Consider the following 26,668-nt stretch of genomic DNA (forward strand, 5'->3'; position numbering starts at 1 on the left):
ATCTTCATCCGGGAGGACAGTCTCATCCGGGTCAGGCGGGAGTTCAGTTCGAGAGTCCCCCAGTTTCTTGAAGAAACTCACATTTCGAGTGACGGCCGACTTCCCGTCCGAGGCCGTTACCATCGATCCCTTTACTGCCACTACGTCCAGCGGCTCGGGTTCATATGGGAGCGAGAGTTTTCCGTGGGGATGCCGATTCCTGATCAGCACTTCGTCGCCCGGTTCCAGCCGCTGCGGACGAAGACCCCGCCGTATGTTTTCTTGATGTGTCCTTGCCTGTCGCTCCGCTTCCACCCGTTGGTCATCTATTACGCCGGGTACCCTTTCCTGTACCTCCGGGAGGAGACCTCGGGGGCACCTTCGGAATAGTGCTTCAGCCGGGGCTACCCCAGTCGAGGCGTGTGGGGTGGTGCGGTACACTCTTAGAAACTGGTATAGCGCCCGCTGGAGAGGCTGGCCTTGTCCCTGGGCTATCCGGAACGTTTTGTTTAATGTCCTCATCAGCCTCTCGGCATCCCCGTTCGCGCGGGGCCACAGCGGGGACACCTTCCGGTGGGCCACTCCGCAGCTCTCGAGAAACTCCGAGAACCTCGCGCTCTGGAATGGGGACCCATTATCCGAGCACAGGGTCACGGGAAACCCATGGGTGGCAAAGATTTTCTCCACAGCGCCGACCACGTGCTCAAACGCCACCGACTCGACGAATTCCACCTCCGGGTATCGCGAGTATTCATCGACGATGGCTAGGAAGTGAGTACCCACGGCCGTGGATCCGAAGTCCGCATGTACGACCTCCCACGGTCGGGTCCCCCGTGGCATTACTTCAATTTCAGGCTCCCGCTGTACTGGGGAGGCCGCCTGGCACCATACACAGGCCGCTACAAAGTCGTCCACTTTTCTTTCCAGCTCGGGAAACCACACCTTCAGCCTCAATCTCGCCTTCGTTTTGGCGGCCCCTTGGTGTCCCTGGTGTGCCAGGTTGATGACTTCGTGGACCTTGGAGCCCGGCACCACCAGGCGATCGCCCCGCAGCAGCAGGCCCGACTCCGTGAAGGACAGTTCGTCCTTCACCTTCCAGAGTTGCTCGAGGGTCACTTTAGCCTCTTGAGTGCGCCCTGCCACCAACTCCAGCACGGCCTTCCAGGACCCCGACTGCATCGAGCTCCTCAGGATGCGGAAGCATTCGTCGTTGGCCGCAGCACTCTCCAGCTCGGGTAGCGGCATTGCATTGGGGGTGGCGCCCTCGACCACCATGCTGACGTGATCATCGGCTTCCTCCGCACACGACTATTGTGCGGGTCCGCCCCTGCCCACCGGATGCCTGGACAGGTAGTCAGCCGCATTGTTGGCCCCCGGCCGGTAGATTAGGGTGACGCCATATTCCAGGAGGGCCAGCATCCATCGCTCGATCCTGGCTGGTGGTTTGGAAGAGGATCCGGCCATGATCGGAATCAGTGGTTTATGGTCTGTTACCACTGTCACGGGTCTCCCCAGCACATAGAGCCGAAAATACCGACAGCCCCACAGAACCGCCAGGGCCTCCCGTTCAATCTGTGAGTATCTCTGTTCGGTCTCGGAGAGGGCCTTGCTCGCGTATGCCACGGGCCTCATTCCCCCATCTTTGCCCACCTGGGTGAGGACCGCCCCGAGGCCAAACGGGCTGGCGTCCACAACAATCTCCGACTCCAGGGCGGGGTCAAAGAACGCCACTGTGTCATCTGCTGTCAGGGCACCCTTGATGTCCTCGAATGCCGACTGTTCTAACGGGCCCCACTGCCAGATGGTATCCTTCTTCGTCAGGGCCCTCAGAGGTTCCGACCTCGAGGCGAGATTCCTGATGAAACGCCCACAGTACGTCACCATTCCCAGGAAGCTCCGCACCTCTGATGCCGACTCAGGGGGGCGTGCCGTCTTGATGTCTTGGACCTTCTTGGGGTCAGGAGATACCCCGCCCTCCTTGAAGATGAAACCAAAGAACTCAATGGTCGGGCGGAGGAACTCACACTTGTCCTTGTGGAGGGTGAGCCCCAGCGACTGCAGCCTTTCGAGGGTCTTGGCTAGGCGTTTCAAATGGTCAGGTTCAGTCCTAGCAAAGACCAGAATGTCGTCGCTAATGTTTAGGACGCCCTCCAGGTCTGCGAGAGCGCCACGGATTAAGTTCTGAAACACCTCGGCTGCAGACGACACTCCGAAGCTCAGCCGCTTGTATCTATAGAGTCCCCTGTGGGTGGTAAAAGTCGTGATGTAACGGGACTCTGGGTGGAGAACAACTTGGTGATACCCAGCTCGTAAGTCCAACTTCGAGAAAAACCGGGCCCCTTGCACTTCAGCAATGATGTCATCGATCGTCGGGGTCAGGTGTCGTTCTCTCCCGATGGCCTTATTGGGCAGCCGCATGTCCACACAGATTCGAACGGAGTCCGGTTGTTTAGGTTTCCTCGCCACTACGATGGGGGATACCCATGGTGTGGGGCCCTCCACCTTTTCAATTACATCCAAGTTCACCAGGTTATCGAGTTCCCTGTCCACCTGGTCCCTTAGATGAAATGGGATCCGCCTGTGCTTCAGGGCTATGGGCTGTACCGACTCGTCAATGTGGAGCCTCACGGGGTCACCGTTCATCCTCCCAATCCCTTTGAAGATGTCAGCATACTTGTCCAGCAGGTCGTTGATGTCCTCCAAGTATACTGAATAGGCGAAGCTGACTATGCCAAGGGCCTCCGCTGCCGCACAGCTAAGCAGGGTGTTGCTGCTCACCGGAGTCACATAGAAACGGGCCCTGATCTTTGACCCGTCATGTTCCACCTTGGCGACAAACGCCCCGTCAAGTGGCAGGGGCTCACGCCCACCAAATGCGAAGATGCGGGCTCTTGGCGTCGCCAGCCTCGGGGGTGGGTTGAGCGCAGCATAATGTCCTCTCGCCATTACGTTGACAGAGGCCCCCGTGTCGACTAACACCGGGACCGGCGAGCAGTTTACCTCTACGACACATCTCGGCTGTCTTCTGCTCCTCCCCTTGAGGACCTCCATGCTGGAGACGAAGAAGATGTTCTCCTCATCCTCCTCCTCCACTTCTTCCGCCAGCGCCTCCTCGGGTTCCGCTTGTTCCACCTGAGCCACATTCGGCGGGCGGTATTGCCGCGGGGCCCATAGACGAGGCTGTCCTCTCGGAATAAGTACAGGCAGGGTCGCCCTGCACACCCTCGAGAAGTGGTCAGGCACCCCACAGCGTCCACAGATCTTTCCTTTTGCCATGCACTCCGATGAGTGGGGGAGGTCATAACCGCACTTCTGGCACGACTCCACCGGCTTCCCCGCTCTGTCTCTGGGAGGTACACCGGGTTTTCGCACCCCTCTGCCGCCCCGCCAGACAGCGCACACCTCCTCCGGTCTCGCCGCGCGGGATCCGGCCTCCATTTTGTTGGCCCGAGCCTCCGCCACCTCATGGCACCTCCCGAGCTCCAGGATTCTGGGCAGAGTGAGTCCGGGCTCTCTTAGGACTTGTCGCCTCAGCTTGCCAGATGAGCATGCCTGGATCAGCATGGTCCTTATCATGTCCTCCGCATCCCCCCACGCACACCCTTGTGACAGGCGGCGCAGGCGGCCATAGAAGGTGTCAAGCGTCTCATCCTCCTTCTGTTTGGCCGACAGCATGACGAACCTTTCGAAGTCCACGTTGGCAAGGGGGACGAAATGCGCGAGGAGGGCGGCTTTGGCTTGATCATAGGAGTTAATGATTCAAAGATCTCCTGCACGGTCGCTCCTGCGGAATACAGCATCGTGGCCACCCTGCTGTCATTGTCCGTGACCTGGGCGGCCCGAAAGTACATGTCTAGCCGTCCGATCCATCTCCTCCATCGGGGCCCCAGGCTGGATGGGGGGCCCGTGGCATCAAACTCCGGAATAGGCTGTAGGGCCGCTTGCGCCCTGGCTTGGGCCATGGCCAGGGGTGGTGGTTGAATCGGAGGGGGAGCGGCAGCAACCGGGCGCGCAGGCGGTCCAGACGTCGTAGGACGCGGGGTTAGCTGTGGGGGGTCCTGCTGAATCTGGTCTGTTAGGTCTTCATCCTGCGAATCTTCCGAGGCCGTGGCAGCCGCACCCTCCAGGGTACCAGGATCACTCATAGGCGCAAGCGCACAGGCACCCTCGTTCCAATCCTGAGGGCCGCAACTTGCACTTCTCCCCACACTGCCACCACCCACGTGATGATGAAAGGGTTAAAGGAGAGTACCTCGAGGCGCCTTGTGTCCACGTGGGCGGCAGAAGCGGGAGCGTCATCCCCCACGTGATGATGATGAAGGGGTTGAAGAGGGTCCTGAAGAGGATCCGTGGATAAAAGTTCCCAAAAATTGAGCCTTGAAAAGGAATGGGCTGAGAAGGCCCAGCCACCTCAGTCCATCTTCCAGCTACAACACGACGTCATCGTCTGAAAAATGGCCAAAATATCAAAATTCTGGCATGGGCCTGCGGGTTATACTGCCCGCAGTCAGTAAATCCAAAAATTAGGCTTGGATGGCCTTCCTACTCCAAACCGGAGCTTTCGGAAGATCCTCCACCTCGTGCGCAAGATGGCCGCCAGCCGCATGTGGTCTGCGGCCTCAGCGTGATGCGAAACATCCGCGGATGTTTCCTTCGTTGCAGAAAAATTGTCCGGGATCGCGCTCACCGCCGGGCCCGGGCATCCGACACTCGTCGCCACTGTTGGGGGTCTCTGGGTGCCCCCAATGCGTGCCCGCGAGCCCCTCCACCCACAGACTCCACACGGACACGTCTGTGCGCTTCGGGCTCCCCGGTCGCTCTGACGCGGCCGGGAACGCCCCGTTTATTTAAGGCGCACGCGGCGACGTGCAACGTCACGCCGCCGCGTGCGTATCCCCTCACGGGGCAACACCACAGGCGGTAACCCTGCCGGTGCTCCAGGCAGGTTGCCGCCGGACTCAAAGTTTTACAGGCGCCTGACTTCCCAGTGCCACCGGAAGATTCCAAGTCCGGCAGCCTGGGAAGTCAGGCGCCGGTAAAATGTAAGTCCCCAATCCCATAGAGTCCTGTAGGACTCTATGGGAGTGGACACACGGAAGCACTGGCACCATTGCAAAAGGTGCTGGTGCTTCCGTGACCGGTCTGGCTACCGTGGCCGTTGCGCCCGGCAGGGTCAGATTTGTCGGGCACAGCGGCTCCGGCAGGCAGACTCAGTGTGCCGGTCTGGAAACAAGGGTGCCAGTGGGCTTACCGGCACCGTGGTTTCCGGACTGGCAAACTTATGAGGCCCAGAGTTTATCTTAATTTAATCTTTGGAAAAACAGTACATTTTTCATGACTGATTGAAGTCCATAATTTTTTATTCCTTCCTCCTATCTTTATGAAAGGGTGCTTAATCTCTGGTGTTCTTTCTCGAACAGTTTCCAGCTATAAAAAGCCTTTATTAGTTGCTGAGAACGTGCCAACTTGCGCTTACAGATAGAGGAAATGTTTTACTGAAACTTCTGTTTAACACCATGTTGTTTCCACCAAAAACTGTTTTCCAAGTGGCAGCCAAACGGATTGTGGATAAAAGAAAATCTGATCACGTATACACTATCAGGCTACCTTTGCATTGACTTCCACTGGGAGCGCTTATCTTTAAAGGCATTGAGGTAGGAAAACAATACCCGGCGGAAAAGAAAGGGGACAGCTTTCAGGTGGTGCTTTAATTACACACAGAAGCATAACATTAAGATTATAAATCACTATATAATTATTATTCATTTATAAACTAAACTATAGTAAATAGGGGTAACACTTTCAAACAAGGGTTTCATCACTATGCTCTAGTCTTATGGAAGTATTTTCCATTCCCGATACACCTTAGCCCAACTCCATTAAACTCCTGAAAAGAGCATCAAACTCTTATTTTTTGCAATATTATAAAACGTGGTTACCATAAACTGTCCGAATAGAATTAAATTGTTAACTTTTTATATAGTGTATGCTGAGCTACTGTCACAGGTATCTAAATATTTTCAGAGAGATTTATATGTTATTGAACATTTTATGATTTTGCAATGATATAGAAACGTTCATCAAAATGTTGCACCATTTCATTATAGAAGTTCCGCTTTGTTCTGCATGTTGTCCGCTGCTACTTGTGTCCTAGGTTTGTGAATTATGAATATGGTGACTAAATAAAAAAAACAACCTGTGAGCTATAGGCAACTTTGCATTTTGTGGAGAAATGCACTCGGATGTATAGGTAAATATATAAGGTGGGAAATATACCGGTAATGTGTAGTGGAGGAGTTACGTCCCCTGTTTGGAAGAGTGATGGGGCTCAGCTGGAAAAGTAATGGCAGGCTGCAGGAGTAATGTGGCTCTGCTAGGCCATCCCTAGGTTTTCATTTCAAATCGCACCTACCCTAGCCAGCAGCTATGTTTTCATTTCAAATCACACCTGCCCTAGCCAGCAGCTAGTTGTAAGTAACATGGGAGTTGTAGTCCAAAACATCTGGAAGGCCACACTGTGCTCCAGATACGATTTTGAAGTGAAAGCATTTTACTCCCTATTTTTAAACAGCAAGAGTAAAATGAGTTTTTACGGAGTTAAAAAAAAGTAAGTCCCACTCGCAATGGTAGTATAAGCAAGTAAATATATGTTTTTAACTGTAATGCAGAAATGTTTTGTAATAAATATTTGTGACCTAGTTATTCATGCACATTACAAGATACAGTTTTACCTCTTCAGATCAGGAAGTAAAAATAGTTTCTTCCAATGGCACTGCGTGTACTACTGGTCCAAATATACCTATGGAGCTGTTTGGATGAAAGCAGGGGGACTGGTTCCTATGTGTCCGTTCCTATTTTTCATTTGGGAGTATTTTAACTCTGTATTATTTTTGTGGAGAGTATTTGCCTATTTTTAGGGAGTAAAAGTGGCTGATACACCCTTTACAAGTAGGGTTGGAGCCACATAACAAATAACTATGCTAGGGTAACTACACTTTTTTTTTTAACAATTTTTATTATTTTAAACAACCAACACACCAAACATTACAACTTTTTAGGACGTTCATAATCAATGTCAAACCAACACATTATACATTCTCAGTCCTCCCCCCTCCGTCCCCACAAACTCGAGCCGTCTCATCAGTGCCATCTACGTGAGCATTTTCGGGAATCTCAGTGCTTGTCCACTCATCTGAGTCGTCTGTTTCATGATTGACCTGGTGGGGAGTTGCCATTGAGGTCACCAGTTGCCTCCAGGCTATCATGGGGCCCACTTCCTCTTCTCCCCCCCTTGGTGGCAGCTTCAAACCAAATCGCAGTTTCTGCTTCTGCCCATCTCAGGAGGTCCACCCACCATGTCTCCACTCTAGGCCTATGGGCCGCCTTCCAACACATTGCAATCCTGCGCTTGGCCAGGATATAGGCCAGTTCCTTCATTTTGTTGATATGCTTCAAATTACATGGCCTGGGGAAATTCCCAAGCATGCATGCCCAAGCAGACCTCACATCAAGCACCACTCCCCCACCGGCCATTTTCGTCTTTATTTCTTCCCAGAATCTATGCACCTCTGGGCAAGCCCAGAACATGTGCAGCAACCCTGCCTCCTCCTCTCTGCACCTGGGGCATTTCTGTATGGCTGAGCCTCCAAACCTGGCTATTCTTCCAGGGGTCAGATAGGCTCTGTGGGTAACATACAGCTGGATCTGCTGGAGTCTCACATTCCGGGGACACCTTTTTATGGTACCTTTGAGCTCTATCCCACTGTCCATCTGTCATGGGTTCTCCCATCTCCTCCTCCCAATCATGCCTCAGCTGGAGCAGCTCCCTCTCTGCCTTCGCTCTTAGGAGCTCATATATCCTAGATATTTCATGCTCACCCTCCGAGACATCATACATCATTTCCAGGGTGGCATCAGGTTCTTCCGCTAGTACCGTCTCAGGCCACCTTTCCCTTGCCCGTTTCATGCGCCTGATATATGTAATGTATTGGCCTCTATGCACCCCTGTCTCCTCCTGCAACCTCTGGAATTCCAAAGCCTCCCTTTCCTGCCATATATCTCCGAGGGTGGCCAGACCCACCGGTTCCCAGTATCTGCGGACCGCTCAAACAATTGGGAGTCGTCCCCGCATAGCGCCACTAGTGGGACTTGTTGAGAGAGCGGGTCTGGGTCGCCCACCATGCTCTGCGCCAAACTTCCCAGCCCAGCTCTAATAGCCTCCCCCTCCCCACCATCTTAGTTTTATGCATCCACACTGTCTCTCTTAGAAAGTATGGGGCCGAGTCACCCTGCAAGAGCCTAGCTTACACCCAGCCCTCCATAGACAACCACCTGGCCACATACAACAGCTGTCCCGCCAAGTAATACAATTCAAAATTTGGCAGGTTTATGCCCCCCTTATCACATGTGTTCTGTAGCTTCCACAGGGCCACCCTATTCCTGGAGTTGCCCCATATGAAGCCCCTGCACATGCCATAGAGTCTCACAAAAAAGCGTCTGGGGATCAAGTACGGGACATTCACAAAAAAGTGCAAGAGTCTGGGCAAAACTACCATTTTAAGCAGAGCTGCTCTCCCCATCATGGCTAGGGGTAATCTAGACCAGAACGCCATGCTGTTCCTAATTTCCTCAATCGTTTTCTCTGTATTATGTTTGTGCTCTGTCTCCATCTTATGGTAAATGTTTACGCCCAGATACCTGAATGTCATGGTCTGCCAGGGTATCTGCAGGATAGGCAGCCTCTCCAATGGGGTGCTCCTATACCTTCCCAAGGGGAACAAGCTAGACTTCCCGGGGTTCACCGATATGCCCGAGAGGGTGGCATAACGATCCATCACCTCCAGCACATATTGCAGGTTTTCTTCCGGGTAGCGCAAGTAGAGGAGCACATCATCTGCATACAGTGATATCAGGTGTGCGCCCCCTGTCGTGTGAATCCCCACCTCCCTGTATTGTTGCCGCAGGCATATAGCCAGCGGCTCTAATGCCAGAATGTATAACATGGGTGACCAGGGGCATCCCTGTCTGGTCCCACTGCTGAGTTGCCATTTATCTGAAATTGTGGATCCTGTTTTAACTCTCGCAATCGGGGAGCTGTATAACATCTGGACCCATCTAATATATCCTGGTCCCATTCCGTATCCTTTTAGGGTCGCTTTCAACCATAGCCACCGCACTGAATCAAAGGCTTTAACCGTGTCCAGCGACACAATAGCCATCTCGCCCGGGTCTCCCTCGGTTTGGTCACTGATATGGTGCAGCCTCATGTGGTTGTCTGTGATATTTCTGCCGGGGACATAACCCGTTTGGTCTGGGTGTATCAACTTGCCGATTACCCTCTTTAGCCTTTTGGCTAGCTCTGCCGTGAGTATTTTGCTATCCTGATTAAGCATGGACAAGGGCCTATAGGACCCAATTCCACGTCCGGCTTACCTGGTTTCAGGAGCGGGACGATCACTGCCTCGTGGAGGGACACCGGCAGTTCCCCCAGCTCATGGGCTTCATTAAACATGACCAGCAGCAGCTGGAGTAGCTCCTGCTAATATGTTTTATAAAACTCGCTGGGTAACCCATCCGACCCGGGAGCTTTACATGTAGGGAGGTGTTGGAACACCGCCTCCAGTTCGTCCGAGGTAATGGGGGCGTCTAAATCTGCGCGTTCTAGGTCATCCAAGGTGGGCAGGCCCATATCCTCTATTGTTTCCAGTATTTCCTGGCTCATGTCCTCTCCTGTATCCTCATATAATCATCTATAGTACTTGAGGAACTCCACGTTCACCCCCTCCTGTGTATTACAGGTTTGACCTTCCGCATCCCTGACCTCTCTAATCACCGAACGGGGGGGGGTCTCATTTTTGTATAGCCAGGCCAGTAGTCTACCCGGCTTATCCCCCCCTGCATGTAACCTCTCTGTATATTTCTTATAATTTATTTTGCATAATCTGTCCCAGAGTTCACTACAAGCTAACTGCAAATCCTTTATCTTGGCGCTGTTCTCTCAGGTGGTCCCCTCGCTTTGTATAAGGCCCTCCAGCTCTCTTTCTGTTTCTTGCAATTCCCGTTCAATACCCCCTTGGAGCCCTTTGGATTTTGATATGGCTACCCCACGCACCACCACCTTGAGGGGTAATCATACTTGACAACTTTTGGGTATGTTTTACCATGAGATTTGGGGTAGGCAGTGTCATTTTATAGAAATTCAAGGGTGCAGTCTTGGCTGATCAAGCAAAGTTGTTTTATCATGTACCACTCACCTTCCTCTAGCAACGGTAACTAGTACGACATATCATGGAATCTAAATGACAGTCACACCCTTGTTCCCCACAAAACTATCACACAGGTTTAGAAAGCTGAAGAGAAAACCCAGAGTCACACTAGTGCTCATGTTCAACGAGCAAGAAAGTAAAAATAATGTGTAAAAGTCTTGTGTAAGACTTTTACCCATTAGATTTATGTCACAGCTCATTTGTATGGCGCAGAGGAGGCGTGGACCGTAGCCTTTCCTCTCCTATACAAATACTCCAGCATTTGTGCCTGCATGTATTTTCATAGCATCTGATTACCTTACAACACCAGTTAAAAGCAGATGGATTCCACAGGAATCTATGGTAAAGGCCGCCTGCCATGCGTAAATGGGAGGCAGGGTTTACTCATTTTGCAAGGCGGAGCGTCGCGAGTAGGCCCACTTGGTGCACTCCACTTTTACAATCCCCTGCGCAAAAGTGAAAAATTACGTGGTGGGAACACGTTTACCCAAAAGTGTAAATTGAACAAGCCCCCTCTGCTTATTTTACGAGGAACTCGAAAATGTGGCCCAGTGAGTCATTAAATGTATGGTATATTTAAAGGAAATGTGGAGAGCCCTGAGAAAATCCAAGAGATTCAGAGCAAATATCCTGAGAGATCACAAGAATAGAAGCAACGTGCAGGTGCAGAAACAGATATTACACAGTAACAGGGTTGCACTCACTACCTGGACAAATAATCCTAAGGACACTACAAAAGCAGCCTTTAAGGCGTTGTCTACAGAATATAAAACCGCCATCATCAAGGCCAAAGCCTCATCCTTTAACATCAGAATAACCAATGCTAAATCGGGGACAAAAGACATTCTCCATTTTCAGAGAGCTGGAGACCCCTGCCTCCCCTCCTCCCACTCTCCTAAAAGACGAGGCCTGGTGTATTAAAATTCAATCTGCCATGCTGGATAAGCTGGACACCCTACACTCCAAGATCCTTGCCCACCAAAAGGCACTTTCCAACCTAATAGCCAAGAGCCAAAGCTGCCCCTCACCTGCAGCCGACACCAGTCATTCCCCCCTGTTTGAATTCAAGGATATGACTATAGCAGAAGCCATTCCACTCCTCAGATCCATTAAACCTTCTAATTGCAAAGGGGACGCCTGTCCAGCACAGGTCATCATGGACTGTGACCCCTCCCTTACCCCTCTTATCACATCCTTCATTAACGCCTCGTTCCAGTCTGGCCATGTCCCAGTTGGATTCAAGGAACCGTGGGTTTGTCCGCTCCTAAAAAATCCTCCCTAGACCCATCGGTCCCAGGGAATTACAGGCCCATTACCACTGTCCCCTTCTTACTAAAAATCTTGGACAAGGCAGCCTTCCTGCAAGTACAAAATTTCTTGAAGACAACCATCTTGTTGGTCTTCGGCAATAAGGCTTCCGGCCGCGTCATGTTACCGAAACGGCCCTCCTTGACCTAAAAACCCAGGTGGATGACATCAGAGATGCAGGCAAACCTGTGCTACTTCTTCTCGACCTATCCGCTGCCTTTGATCTGGTGGAACATAAGACCCTCTGCCACCATCTCTCCACCGCAGCTAACTTCTCCCATAGTGCCTGTAAATGGATAACTTCATTCCTGCAGGAAAGAGCAATAAAGGTCTTTTACGGCTCTGCCTCTGCCGACCCAAGCATCATCCAATGCATGGGTCGCGCAGGGTTCCTGCATTGCTCCCACCCTTTACAATCTCTTCACAAGGCCCCTGTTCAAAATTCTGGATGCCCTGGGCATCTCATATACGAACTATGCCAATGACACCCAGGTGCTCATCCCCAGCTCGGGTGACTACCTGTCTGATTTGAACACCCTCAACTCCATCTACTCAACGATCCAATCCTGGATGGCAGAAAACTGGTTATGCCTCAACAGTGAGAAAAAACAAACTTTTGCTGATTGGTTCCCCGTCCACCCTGGGCAAGCTGGACAAGCAATACAGTTCCTTCACCATCGACAATATCCCCATCACTGTCTCTCAAACGGTCAAGAACCTGGGTGTATCTCAAACCCAACCTAACCATGAATAGGCAGGTCAATGCCATTTCATCCTCCTCAGCCTATCATTCCAAACTTCTTAATGCAGTGAGACCTTTCTTATCCTTATCCCAGCAGAACTGCCTCACCATCGCCTGGGCAATAATTGGGTCAAGACTGGACTACAGCAATGCCCTTCTTGTAGGAACCTCAGGCAAAAATCTTGCTAAATTGCAACTAGTTCAAAACAACGCCCTTAGGGCGGCCACTGGTTTGTCACGTAGGGACCACATTTCAGGGCTCAGGAGGCAGGTCCACTGGCTACCAGTTAAAGAAAGAATCATTTTCAAAATGATTGCCCTCACGCACAAATGTCTCCACGATCTGGCCCCCCTACCTTGCCCAGAGGATTTCTAAACCCCTTGCCTCCAGGCCAGCCAGAACTGCATACTCCAACATGATAACCATTCCTAAAATATGCAGAGCTCGTGCTGGTGGTACTAGCTTCCCCACTATGGCTGCCAACCACTGGAAAGCCCTCCCACCACATATCAGGCTAATAGACTCATGCTGCCTTTTGCAAGGCCATCAAAACCAGGCTCTTCGTATGACTTTGCACGTTTTCTGTAACTAAGTAACCTGTATCGTATCATCTGTATATGTAACCATGTATCCTCTTCAAGACTATTTCTGATGGGCGGCTTCATTGAAACCCTGAATAACGCCTTCTTACGCTCTGCTTACACCGCCTCGATGCCCGCTGTAGTGCGCACCACAAATACAAAATTAACATGGAGGAGCATGCCGTGCCTGTGGCGCGGAACATTGAGCGAGTCTGGTTTCTCCAGGTCTGGGCCTGAGCAGGGAAGCAAAAAGCCTCGCCAACCCAAGTTGCTGACAGGTCCCTAATCACATTCATGTTTACAATTGTGGGCATTCTTACGTTACCAAAATGCTCTTTGCCTTTATGCAAATCACCAGGCTTGGGCTGCATGAAGAGATACTGTGTTGCATGCCCTGGCCTGCTGGGGCCACACCATTGCCCCTCCCACCACCCCCAGAAAGAGTGGGTTCCCAGAGTAATTTCTGTCGATTTCCATCACTGGTGGAACCAGAGTGTTACTTACATAAATGGTGCAATTTTTAACGACCTATATTGATATGCGGAGTATGACGGATTTATTTGTCAATTTCTCAAAAGGCAGTGCTTTGCTTTCCTTCCTTGGAAGTTTCCATTGGACTGAAAAGAGCAAGAAAGTTGCAGTTTTAGTAAATATAGTTTGCTTAATTGCATTATAGTCATTTTATAAATATATGTTGTACTCTTGCCTCCTTTCAAGTGAATCTACATGCTTTACCGAACATCTAGGTATACGGGGGTTTTCATCAGGGACGTCATTTAGGAGTCACCAGAGCGACCTCTGTGGTCTCCCTTGCGACCTCTAAAAAAAATGCGAGCTCCTGGGCTGTGGCCAACACCATCTGGCTCTTTAGTTATGGAGTGGCTGGCTTTCTTGTTCAGGCCCCTTAAAAAAAAAAAGTAAAAGAAGAACAGGGGTGCCACAAGTCTAACACTTTCAGTACTGACCCTAAATAAGAAAGAATAGGAATGCCAAAACATGTCTTTATGGAATTCTATACACTAATTGCTAGACTCATTAAAGGTTTATTTCAGGCACACTTCAGGGGGTGAGTCACTGATTTAGTCTGTTCTTAAACGCCTCAACTCAGCCTTTCATCCTGCTGAGGTCGATAAATGAGTACCAACACAGGTTGGGTGATATTGGGAGTATATTTTTTCTATACAAAGCGCTTAAGCGTAAGTGCTAGTGCTATATAATAACACATCACTGTCATTTGGCCATGGACGTCTGCTTGCATTCACAGTAATTTGGTAATATGGGCCTATACCACTGATCTTAATGATACATATGGCGATCCATTCTTGAATGAAATGGTGAAATGACGTCCCTGGTTTTCATTTCTTGCCAGTTTTCTACCAGGCTTTTTTGCTAGCTAAAAGTGGTTACGACGGTGTGAAACTCAAACTGGGACCTTGGAGGGGTGGGAGCAGAAACCAGAACTCAAACATTTCCAGAGAAGAAAGGTTTGTCTCTTAAGTCAGCCTTGCCAATGTCACTCGTGTCCTGTGAATCTTTCGCAAAACGTCAGATCATGCACAACTACAATGTTTAGCGGGCGTCGAGAGACAGTCAAAATAGCTCAAATATATGTCGCATCCTCCCCCTTGGGTCATACAATCAACGAGAATCATCTATGAGAGCCTCACCTATTTAGCAAAAGGCGAGAGCATACAACAGTAACACCCATCAGAAGTGCCATTTAGAAGACAAAGAACAGAAACGGTAAGACTTTAGTTCGGCTAACTGCTCGTTAAGTGGCATACGTCCCCGGTGTACAGGTAACGTCCCACCCCACTGCAGTTTGTGCCCGGTGCAGTGTTCCGTTTCCACGGTAGTCTTGAAGGAGCGTGCTACTTTTACCGTGCATCAGGGCGGGGACAGCCTCCGGACGCCGCAAGCGAAAAAGAAGCTGCCCAGGGCGTTGGGTGCTCGTCCCCACCGGTACTTCGCGCAAAAAAGCACTCACCCGCCATCCTTGTCCTGCACAGACCACTGGAAGCATGAGGGTCTAAACAGCACGCAAGACCTCGCAGTCTACAGCGTCCGGCGGTCGCTGTGGAAACCGTCATACGCTTCTTGGGCGGTAATATTCCCACCCACAAGGCACGTCAGTAGGCGGAGAGAGCCTGAAATACCACATTGCCGCGGCGGGGCGCCAGAGGGCTGCGCAGACTCTCTATCCACCTACTGTACTTCACTGTGCGCATTCGAGCGGCACTGAACCTACTATTGAAGAACTAGAGAGAGAACACTTAGCTCGTGGAACGTGCAGGCAGCAGGACGCCATGCTGAACCTATCCCATGTCTTGTACATCCAGTAAGTAAAGCATGGCTAAAACTCTGCTGCTTTGAGGTGTAGTAGCAGAGTAGAGCCGGAGCCACATCGTGATACTTTTTTTAAAAAAAAATTAGGTACATACATTTAAGACGTGTTTTTATTCTGCATGAATTGTATTATACTGCAAAAAGGCTTTCTGATTTGTCTTGTGTATAAAATGTTACACAACTATATTATAATAATGGATCATGTTTTTTGCTTTACAAGAAAAAGTGATTGTGTTAAATGGACACTTGGAAACCAGTGCGACTGGCGTACCGCTCAACCTTTTGTATACCCAAGTGTAGCATTGTGTGACAACATCACATGCCGCTCGTCACAGGCCCATACACCATGAGTTGTGGTCGTGTATTATTTGGGTGTGTGAACGAGAGCAGCCCCTAGGCCGAACTCGACATTAGCGACAAGGCAGACCCGCAAGTCCATGTGTGCTGCCCTCCCCACCCGACGCCCTCCAGAGCACAGTGTCCCACTGCTGTGTTGGCCGGCGCCCAGAAGACTATGTTTTTGGAAATATGTCCCCTATCTGTTCCCTTGGCTGCTCTTAGCGGCAAGCCTGGGATTTTTGTTCTGGCCCCCGGTTTGTGCATATTTGCCCTGTTATCTGTGTCGGTGTTGCTTCTTCCCCTGCCTCGGCCACCTCTACCTGCTGGAGAAACTGGTCGTCCACTAGGTTACTACCTGCATGTTGCAGGGTTTCGTTGTAATCTTAAAGCTCTCCCTTTGGTATGTTTATTGATTATTACCCCAAAATTAGTGGCGCTGCGTATTTGCCCTTGCGAGAGGTGGAAGGCTGGTTTGGAATGTGGGCTGGATGAATCTTTTAAAACTCTTGGGCTGTGTTTGGTATGGCCTGGGCTGGGCCCCGGAGCCACAGTCTAGTGTGGATTGTAAACTGCAAAACGCTCTGCTTGCTGTGTTCTTGACTGTTTGGTTGTCTGCCCTGTCTTAACTGCTTGTCTCAGTTCTTAAAACTGTTTGTGAGGCTGGCTCATAAATTCGCCTGCCTGAGTGTGTGTTTCCTTGGGACCCTGGCTGGTTGTGTGACCTGCCAGTGGGTTTGCGGTAATGTGTACCTTCTGGTGCTCTCTGAGGGTTCTCTCCTACTTACCTTGCAGTGGTGTTCCTTTGGTGTCATCGCCCCCTCTTCACCTGGCTCTTTACCGCTAGCCCCAGATGTCCTAAATGCTTCTGTGCTTTGCCGCATTTCCGACGCCCCCTTCCGCGCCTGCGGTCTTGTTCTGTTGCACTACCCAGTAGTGCTGTTGCAACTGGGTCCCCTGAGTACAGGTTTCCCTTAGTTGTGAGTTGTTTCGAACCCCGTTTCAGGGTTCTGTATTTATTCTGCGTACACAGAATTGTTTGGCTAGCTCCCTTTGGATAGCTGCTTGGATTTGTTTGGCTAGCTCCGTTTGGATAGCTACTTGGATTTGGATAACCCTTTGCAGAGGTTCTCCTTTAACAGGCCTTCTGTTTCTGGCCACATTAACTGTGCGCATCTGCTCCCCTTGATTGCATGTGTAAGCATTGCGTCCTTTTGGTGGTGTTTATTTGCATCGGCTAGTGTGTTGGCTCTGCTGATTTAACAATTGCGTCAGCAGGTTCTGTCCAGAAGTATACCATGCCACTTGCCTTTGTTACTGGTGGCAATGTGCTTGCTTTGTTGTGCAACTTGAAAGATCCATTAATTGGAATTGTGACTGCTCGCTTGTCCACTTCTGCTTGTTGTTGGAACCGATAGTCACTTGTTCCACCAAAACCAACCTTCCTGGGTTCAGTGTGCAGGCTTGCTTAGTTTGGTCCATCTTCCAATTGTGCCTTGTGCAGGGTATTGCTTGACTGTAAACCTCCTACCTCTTCCCTGTCTGCCCATTGCTCATGCTTGTTTCTGCCAGCTGAGGTGACTGGGCGTTGAGTAGTATATTCTATGTCTTGTTGCACCCCGTGATCCATCTTCCAATTGTGCCTTGTGCAGGGTACTGTTTTGTCAGAAAGCATGTTATATCTTGAGTTTGCCATTAAATATAAGACTCGATTTATCTTTCTACCCCGTTTTCAGGGTACTGGATTTCGTATGTGTTCTGATTTAGGCGTGTTCTGAGAGACATGGGTGGAATGTTTCCCTTTACTCACTAACTGATGTGCCCTTGGTATGCTTGTTTGGCTGCTAAGTGTTCCTAAAATGGGGAGCTAAAACTGCTTATGGATAACACCTATTTATGCTTGTGGGGGCACATGTTTTTTCATTTGCCTGTCAAATGAGAAATTATATCGTGCCTCCTATCGCAATAAATATATGTATATTGGCCTACGCCAAGCTGCTTATAATTCGCTTGCGAAGAAATCCGTGTTGCAAGGTCCTGACCTTAGAATCAATGTAAGCCGCCATTTTAGGTCAATCCGCCATTTTAGGTTCGCTTTGTAAAGTCACCCTGTGAGTTAAAATGGTGGACGATGTCATTCCAAAATACAACATGGCCATCTTGACCTCTGTATGTAGCTAATATGTAACTTCCCTGCAGGCCACTTGTTGAGGTCGTGAACTGAGACCTTGTCCTTCGTTTACCTGTGTGTAAAGGATTACTCATGCAATGAAACTAATCCACGAGCATATGTTAAGGACAATGTATTCAAATACTGAATGTAGAACACTTGTTTAACTACATTGTATTAATGTTTGAGAAGACCTGCATGGGAAATCCAAGAATACACAGTTGCCGTATAGGCTTGTTGATATATGTATTAAAAGCAAACCAGTTATATGCGGATGTGCGAGACTTGGCATGAACCCTAGATCGGTGATGTATTAGCGGAATATTAACCCCGAAGTGGGGCTGGACATTGTGCTCACAGAGTATAAAAAACCAATGCATTCTAATGTACAGCGTCTCTCACTGAACACACTGAACCACGCTGGAGTTCGCTGTGTTACACTGAGGGCCGATAGCTATCTGATTTTTGATCTGTTCTTCGTAACTGGATTCAGGAGCCATTTTTCTTGCCTGTTTGTAAAGAGCACAAAACACGTATTTTCTTGCTACCCGTTGTGGGTAACTGCCTGCTGCTGTGCCTGTATAATTACAAATTATGTTTTTTAGCAAGGCTTCTTTGGCTGTCCTCTTTCAAACCCTCCATGTTCCTGCTGTCACCCGGTTTGGGTAACTGCCTGGTGCTGTTTTCACGGCTGTTTGTATTTCCCCTACTGTAATAAAAAGGCCTCTATGACGTGTAGTTTCACCAACTGTTTTGTAGATTTAACCATTCGCTAAAAGATTCTTTTGTCTCACCCTGTCACATTCATGCACATCGTCCTTATCGCTAAAATGCTTGTTAACCGAATAACCTTTATATTCTGCATGCTTTTGACAGGAATATAATCAACAAAAGCTTATCGGCCCGTTAGCGCTTCCTGTCCTGGATGGTAGCCTTCTAAGTGCTTTGGCTGGGGAGCAAACTCTGTGCACGGCAAAACAAAAATATTTTGGCAACTCTACACCTTTATAGCTAAGCTATCCGCCCCCTACTGTCTTTTCTAAATTTCTGTTTCAGTTTAGCTCTGCTTTGTTCTGAATTTGTATTGTAACAATGGGCAGCCAGCGAGGTGCCTTTAAAAATAAGTTTCTTTTATGTGCAAGTTGTAGAAAAAAAAAAAGAACTTGCGGCAACTGTTGACGTTGCTCCGTGTGGTCTTGTTTCCAAGGGAGTGTCTTGCAGTTGTTCCTGCCCTGGGGGCTCCCCGTAGGGTGTCAAAACCTCTGTTCTCCTTCTCGTGCTCTGAACAGAACTATGTTCATCTGGGAACAAGACTCCGCATTAGCAGTGTACTTGGAGAAATATTTCCCAAAGTTTAGGAGGCGCGGGATGAAGATGCTAAGTACAAAGCAATCTTCTTCCCAGAGAGAAAGAAAAAGAGCAGGAAGACGCTGAGTAAACAGCGAACTTCCCTATACTGTTTGGGTCCCCGTGCAGGGACGACAGTTTGTGTCTTTTGGAGCTGCAAACAGCTCATTATATAGGGCCCAGAGAAAGCCCTGGGCCTTTGTAGTGTGTGAGGGGCTGTGCACCAACCCCCCAGGCCAGCCTTGTGGCTGACAGCCTAAGCCCCCCGGGGGGGAGGATCTCTTTGTATTTTCCTGCATCGGTGTTCTGCTGCCCCTGGGTGCAAGGCACCCATTTGTCTTTGTAGAAGGGTGAGGTATTTTTATTACCTCACCCCTCCTGCGATTTGATGCGCCAAAACTGCTGTCTCCCATATCAGTTTGAAGGAGAGGGGAGCCGGTTCTGTGGGAGAGCTGCTGCCCCTCTCCTGAGTCTGCCGCCATGCAACAACAGTTACCCAGCCTTGCCTGGGGAGCTCCGACGGCGTTGGCCAGCACTGCCGGACGGCGAGCACCCTGTGAGACTCTTTGGATATTGCGCCTCTCCGCAAACACTGCTTATCAGTCAGCAAGGAAGCGTGGCAGGCGGCGAGCGCTCTTATCGGGGGAATCCCCATGGTTTCCCTAAACTATTAAGGAGGCAGGACCAGTTGTCAAAGGTGGAAGTCACAAATGCTGCAGCAAGCTGTATTGAACATCAAAGCCAGGAGTTAGCTTACAGGTGATCCGTTTCTCCACTACGCCCAGGATTATGCGCTGGGCACAGCTCCGTATGCTCCCGCTTTTCCCCTCCGTCAGCATCCAGAGGACCCTGGCTGGTAGACCCATCCCCCCCTAGCCTTTCCCCCTCTATCCATGGCAAGTTTTTCTTTTTTCCTTTTTTGTTTTTCTTCACTTTTCACATTCTACCCTTCCATTCATTGTTTTTCTTTCTTCACATTCTATCCTTATATTCATTCATTTTCTTTTTTCACATTCTATCCTCACATTCAAGTATTTTCTCCCTTCACATTCTATCCTGCTATTCATTGGTTTTCTTCAGATTATACCCTTCATTTCATTAGTTATTTCTCGTACTTCAGAGATTTCATTTGGGGGATGCCAAATCCCCCTCTGCTACCCTTAGATCTACCCTTAGACCTGCTTGCTACCCCTAGGCAAAGAGGCAGTGGCAAGAGCAGATATCTGTGTTGCACCTGAAAAAGGCAGTTGTAAATGCAGCTAAATGTGCCACAGCTTTTTTCACCTGGAATCTCGATCTCGTTAGTTGGAGAAATAACAGGAATGCCGGAAAAACCATGACGCCACCATCATCGCTAACAGGTTGGCAGTCCACTAGTGAAGAATTCCTGAATGGTGAGGTTCAGTGGCGGGGATGTCTATTGTTATGTTTTAGGATAGGGCTCAATTCACACGTACACAGAACAGCTGTGGAGCCACATAGTTTAGTCCATGAAGCTTTATTTTACATATATACACTATGTACAGATCCAGTTACTCGCAGTATGTACAATACCAGTTCAGATAGTCACAAGTGGACATTACAGGAACAGACCCACCAGCCATCCTTTCACTCCCAGCTGAGGCCCCCAAATGATATTCATGGAACACACACACACATTGGGCCTCATTACGACCCGGGCGGTAAGGGATTACCGGTACCGGTAATGGCACTGGTGCCGGTAATCCCTTACCGCCCTATTCCGAGGTCCCTTTGCGAGTCCTCCCTTAATGCCTGGTTTTACCAGGCGTTAAGGACAGGACCCGCAAAGGGACTTTGGGGGTAATAACGGTACCGCAATTTGCGGTACCGTTATAACCGCCTTGCCCATTCCCATTGAGTACTATGGGGGCAAAAATGGGACTAGGGAAGGGCCCTGGTGAATAGGGAATTACCGCCCCCTCCAACCTCGGAATGGGGCGGTAATTGCTCCATTCACCATGGCGGAATCAGTAAGGTTCCGGCAGCAACCATGGCACTAATAGCGCCATGGTTACCGCCTGGGTTGTAATGAGGCCCATTCACTCAACATTCTCCTGAGCTGTCTATCATGCACACATCAACATTCCATCAGCATGAACTCCTGGCCAGTGATAAAATACAAGACTTACATTACAACATCTGTGCAGCTCATACCCAGTACTGTAGCAACAGGAAGGGTATGGGGGCTAGGTCTAGCTAGCTGGGAATGGGTAAAAGCAGTCTTTAGTACTCAGTGACAGCATAGCATGAATGCAAATCTCATCAGTGTTTCTCGTCTGCTTTGCACATCCAGTGAGCCACTGGGCCTGTGATGAGAGGGGTGTGCCACAGTGGCTTCTGCCACCAATTCTTTCTGGGCACTGTATGACCTGACCCAGATCTACCAGACTTGCATCACAGGCACACTGTAGATAGACACAAGGTGAGATAATTAATTTACATGAAGTTGCCCTCCGCCTTTGAAGTAAACCATCTGTAGTTTCCTCAAGCAAAAAATATATATATTTGTAAGAATACCTCAGGGGCAACACACTTGCTTTGGGAACAAAAGGATGCAGTGCAACATTGGTTCAGTTCCCGTTTCATTGCTTAGAAGCAGGAGGCGGCTGGCATTAAGCAAGATATGAGGACCAAAGAAAATAATAAAATGTGTTTGCTAGGGGTGATGTCATGGAGCTGCTGTGTAACTCCAATTACTTTGACCTGCAACACATCCTTCCCCTCTATCTCCCAGCTAACAAAAAAAACTGTGGGTTACTTCCCAAATAAGCAAAACAGAAAGGGGATGGCTGGAAGATTCCAAATCATTCATAACCACTGGAGCAGCTCAGGGCAACACTTCAGACCATTGTTTTTTCTAGTTGGACTTGTGTTGATCATTTGCTGTTTCCAGTCTGTGGCTAGACACTTGGTAGGAACTTTGGGGTTTTGGCCTCCTCAAGATGCTGTGTCTGTTTACAGTTTAGCCCGAGTGATGTATAGTAGTCCAGGTTGTTGTGTTGGACGTCTACTTACATTCACAGTAATTTGGTAATATGGGCCTATGTCATGGTCATGAAGTCAGGGGCACAGGCATGCAGGGGTCGCATGCACAGGAGACCAGGGTGGACACTGTCCTGGTGCCAAAAACAAAAGTAAACAAGAACATCCATTTAACACCAAAAAGCTTTTATTATGGACATAGCACTTCAGATGCATTAACCTTGAACATTCCATTGATTAAGCAGGATGCATTAACCTTGAACATTCCATCCATTAAGCAGCCCCAAGTGTATTCTTGGGTGTGGCTGCTAACGGATTACCTTCGCACATGCTCCCTCTCTAGGAGTGGCAGGTAAACCGGCCCTAATGGGCGTGCCCACAATCTCGGCTATAATAAGCTGCCCGATCCTCAAGACAGACGCTTCACGTTATTCTGCACTTGCAAGCAGTGTAACGCTCACTGTCACCTGAGGTCAGACTTACCTTTTGAAGATCCTGCTTCCTGGACATCCTGCTTCCTGCCAACATACTTACCAACTTGGGGAAGCTGTTCTTACCTGTACATCTCTTCGGTGAACCAAGTATTCATCTTTACACTTCCGGAATCTTCATCTTGGCAACACAGCACGACACGCTCCATCATCGATACCAGCGCCTGCAAGGAAAAAACAGAAGACAAGGTTAGACATCGAAAAAACAGTCAGTTTAAGGTTGCGCTTCGCCATACTTCGCGCTTTTCCTAAAACCATTTAACTGCAGTCGAACATTGTGGTAGCATCCATCTTCTATCCGGCTGCATCTCGCATTTCACAGCTGCATTGAGGCCGCATTTCCATCTAAGGGAAGAAAACAGAAGAGAGACATTATTGCAGGCATAAATAGGAGCAACATATAAAGACATTAAACAGAACGAACAGCATCACAAGAGCTCAAGAAAGACTTATCAATCATAAGGAGAAGCATAGTCGAAGCTGGACTGGACTAATCCTTATCAGGGATCAGTGAAGGAACTAGATCCCATTCGACGCGCCCCTGCCAGAAGTAGCAGGCCGGAGAGCTTTTCTTCCATAATTCACAGGAGCAGTATCACCACGTACCACCGCTCACAGCTTTTCTACTGAGGGAGAGGCCTGAAGGGGGTGATTCAAGTTCAGGGAGGGCTGCAACTGTGCCCCAACGCCTCCGTAGAGACCAGGTGAGCGTAACGGAACGCCAAGCCTCTAATACTCCCTGCCTGGGCGTTATGGAAACTTCAGAAACAGATCAGTTAGCCCTCTTACTATGGAAATTATGGGCTGAAGTACATGCTTCAAGACAGGAAACCAATGCATTAAGGAGGGATCTTATTGTAACTCGGAAAAAAATGACGAATTGGCAAGACAAATGCTACAAGCACAAGCGGGACAGATTCCACTGTCTGGAGTGACCCATTCTTCTCATTCTTCCACACCACATCAATCAACACCGGTTCAGGTGGTTCTTACAGGAGCAGTGCCTCTAGCCCCTCCCGAATGCTTCATCGGCGACCCAAACAAGTTTGCTGTATTTATGAACCAATGTCGCCTTCATTTCTTGTGCAGACCAGGAGCCTTTCCTAATGACCACGCCAAGTGGCATTTGTACTCTCGTATTTAGGAGTTAGTGCGGAGGACTGGTCTGTACCTTTGGTAAATCAAGATGACCCTTTACTCCAGAACTTTGGGAATTTCCAACATGAGATGGAGAAATTGTTTGCCCGTCATACTCGAGGACAAGCTCTGGACAACAAGTTATTGTCACTCAGACAAGGGAGTCAAGATCTATTAACCTATATTGCAACCTTCAATCGTCTCATAGCCCAGACCAACTGGCCAGAAGAGGACTACACTCTTTTACCGAGGGTTACGTGGAGAACTTACGGATGTGTTGGCGCAAGTGGTGAATCCCCCTGAGAGGTGTGCGGACTACATAGACCTGACGGTGCAACTTGATCATAGGTTGCAGAATCGGCAAATGTATCGAGCTAGATCAGAGGGACGGTCAGTTTACGTATGACCTCGTGAGTATCAAACTAAACCACATGAACAGTCTGAACCAATGCAAATTGGTGGATTACGAAGTCCCCTTACCAAAGCAGAAAGGGAAAAAAGAAGACAACAGCAGCTTTGCTTATATTGTGGTCAAGCAGGTCACTTCCTCCGTGACTGCCCGGTAAAACCACCCAAGAAAACGGTTGGGCAACAAACAAAACTGATGAAGAAGAAGAACAGAACTCGGGGAAACGCCAATGCCCGGCAAGTGTAGGGGTCCGCTTGTCGAGCATGAAAAAGGAATCCGTACAGACCTCACATCTAGTCCTTCCAGTGCTTTTGGTGAATCACAAGCAACCATCAGAAATACATGCACTAGAGGCATATATTGATTGTGGAGCTGTGGATAACTACATTGACCAAGATTTGGCTCTCTGAATAGGCCTTCCTCTCCGACAGAAGCAGAAATCGGAAAACGTCACTGCTGTGGATAGTTCTCAGCTATCATCCGGCCTGGTGACACAATACATTGAGAAAGTCAAGCTTCTGTGTCAGGACGGGCATCAAGAGGACATTACTTTCGATCTCATCGGTGCTCCTCAGTTCCAGATGATATTGGGAATGCCCTGGCTGGAGACCCACAATCCTAGGATCGACTGGCGAAAACGAGACATATGTTACAAAAAAGATGACACCAATCTGAAACCGAAGAAAGGAATTGTGCTGGGCCTCATCAGCTCCTTACCGCTTGAATACCAAGATTACCAGGATGTCTTCAAAAAAGAGCAAGCCAATGTTCTGCCCCTGCACAGACCCTACGATTGTCAAATAGATCTTGTACCCAGAGCCCAGATCCCTTACAGTCGAATTTACGCTCTGACAGAACAGGAAAATCAGCATCTTCGAACTTACCTGGATCAGTACCTGGCAAACAGATTCATTCACCAGTCCAAGTCACCTGCCTCCTCGCCCTTATTCTTTGTGCCTAAAAAGGAGGGGGACTTAATAACTTGCATCGACTATAGAGCCATCAATCAGATCACAGTAAAAAATTGATATCCTTTACAACTTATACCAGAGCTCTTGGACCACGTGAAACATGCTCAAATCTACACAAAACTGGATTTAAGAGGAGCATACTCTCTTGTAAGAGTAAAAGAGGGAGACGAGTGGTAAACGGCCTTCCGCACGAAGTATGGCCTCTTTGAATACCAGGTCATGCCCTTCGGACTATGCAATGCCCGCGACGTTCCAATTCTTTATGAATGATGTACTCCGTGAACTACTGGACGTTTGCGCTCTTGTTTACATTGATGACATTCTTATCTACTCAAATTAAATTGAAGAACATGTAGGCAATGTCCGGGCAGTCTTAGAGGAGCTTCGACAACACCAATTGTAGGCCAAGTTGGAAAAAAAAATTCTCCATGTAACCGAGGTTGAGTTTCTCGGTTTCATGCTCACACCACAAGGCGTACATATGGATACACGAAAGGTGGATGCAATCCTCCAATGGCCCTCACCAACATCCACGAAAGGAGTGCAAAGCATGCTCGGATTCGCCAACGTTTACCGTCGGTTTATACCTGGGTTTTCACAAATTGTACATCCAATGACCCCCTTGTTAAAGAAAAATCAAAAGTTCCATTGGTCGACAGAAGCTGAAGAAGCCTTCCAGAAGTTGAAACTAGCATTCACTACAGCACCAGTCCTTCGACACCCATGACCAGACCTACCTTACATAATTCAGATGCTTCAAAAATAGCCATGGGAGCAGTATTGTCACAACTAGACCCTGAAACAGGACAACTACACCCCGTCGCATTTTGGTCCCGCAAATTTTTAGCCTCTGAGTTGAACTACACAATCACAGATAAGGAATTACTGGCGATTAATGCAGCATTCAAGGTCTGGAGACATTACCTTCTTGGTGCGAGACATACAGTCACTGTCATCACGGACCACCGTAAATTGCAATACTTGAAAACCGCCAAAGAACAATCCTCACGTCAACTTCGTTGGGCTCTCTTTTTCACGGAATACGATTTTATTATCACTTATAGACCTGGAGTACGCAATGGGAAAGCAGACGCTCTATCACGCATGAGTGAAGAAAAAGAGGCTTTTACAGCATCCAACCCCGTGGCCATAATTCCTGAGGAAAGAATTCAAACCAGAATAGCTGCCACCACGTGTGCGGATGACCAAAGAACCAGTTTGCAATCCCCGATGGAGCAATCAACACAACAGGTATGGCTGTTAAAAGGTAACCAGTACACCATCGAAGACAATCTACCGTATTTCCAAGGACAATTTATATGTCCAAAACCAAGAACTGCCAAAACAAATCATTACAAATTACCACGATTCATTAGTGGAAGGACACCCAGGAATAGCCAAAACTCAGGCTAAGGTAAAACATAACTACTGGTAGCCAACCTGGCGAAAAGACATTGCCCAATTTATCAAAACCTGCAGTGTCTGTGCACACCACAAGTCTCAGAAACAGAACCCCGCTGGCTGGTCAAGTGACACAGTGAGTAGAGCGCTCGCTTTGACATCTGTGCAGAGCCTGCTAACG

General features: G+C 49.0%; 1 protein-coding gene and 1 long non-coding RNA gene across 3 annotated transcripts in view; one reads left to right on the forward strand and one right to left on the reverse strand.

Annotated features, from left to right (window-relative positions):
• The window catches only part of LOC138497657 (early endosome antigen 1-like), a 734,693-nt gene extending 719,708 nt beyond the window's left edge, over positions 1–14,985 (reverse strand). For both annotated transcript variants that reach the window (XM_069621253.1, XM_069621252.1), the window contains exon 1: positions 14,864–14,985. In XM_069621253.1, coding sequence (XP_069477354.1) covers positions 14,864–14,966 — 103 coding nt within the window. In that variant the 5' untranslated portion in view covers positions 14,967–14,985. The remainder of the gene's footprint in view (positions 1–14,863) is intronic.
• A 119-nt stretch (positions 14,986–15,104) lies between these two features.
• Positions 15,105–26,668, forward strand: part of LOC138497659 (uncharacterized) — a 286,656-nt gene continuing 275,092 nt past the window's right edge. The window contains exon 1 of the long non-coding RNA XR_011278631.1: positions 15,105–15,214. This is a non-coding gene — a long non-coding RNA (uncharacterized lncRNA). The remainder of the gene's footprint in view (positions 15,215–26,668) is intronic.

The sequence above is a fragment of the Ambystoma mexicanum genome, chromosome 5q (assembly GCF_040938575.1).
Source record: "Ambystoma mexicanum isolate Mex_15411 chromosome 5q, UKY_AmexF1_1, whole genome shotgun sequence".
NCBI classification, from domain to species: Eukaryota; Metazoa; Chordata; class Amphibia; order Caudata; family Ambystomatidae; genus Ambystoma; species Ambystoma mexicanum.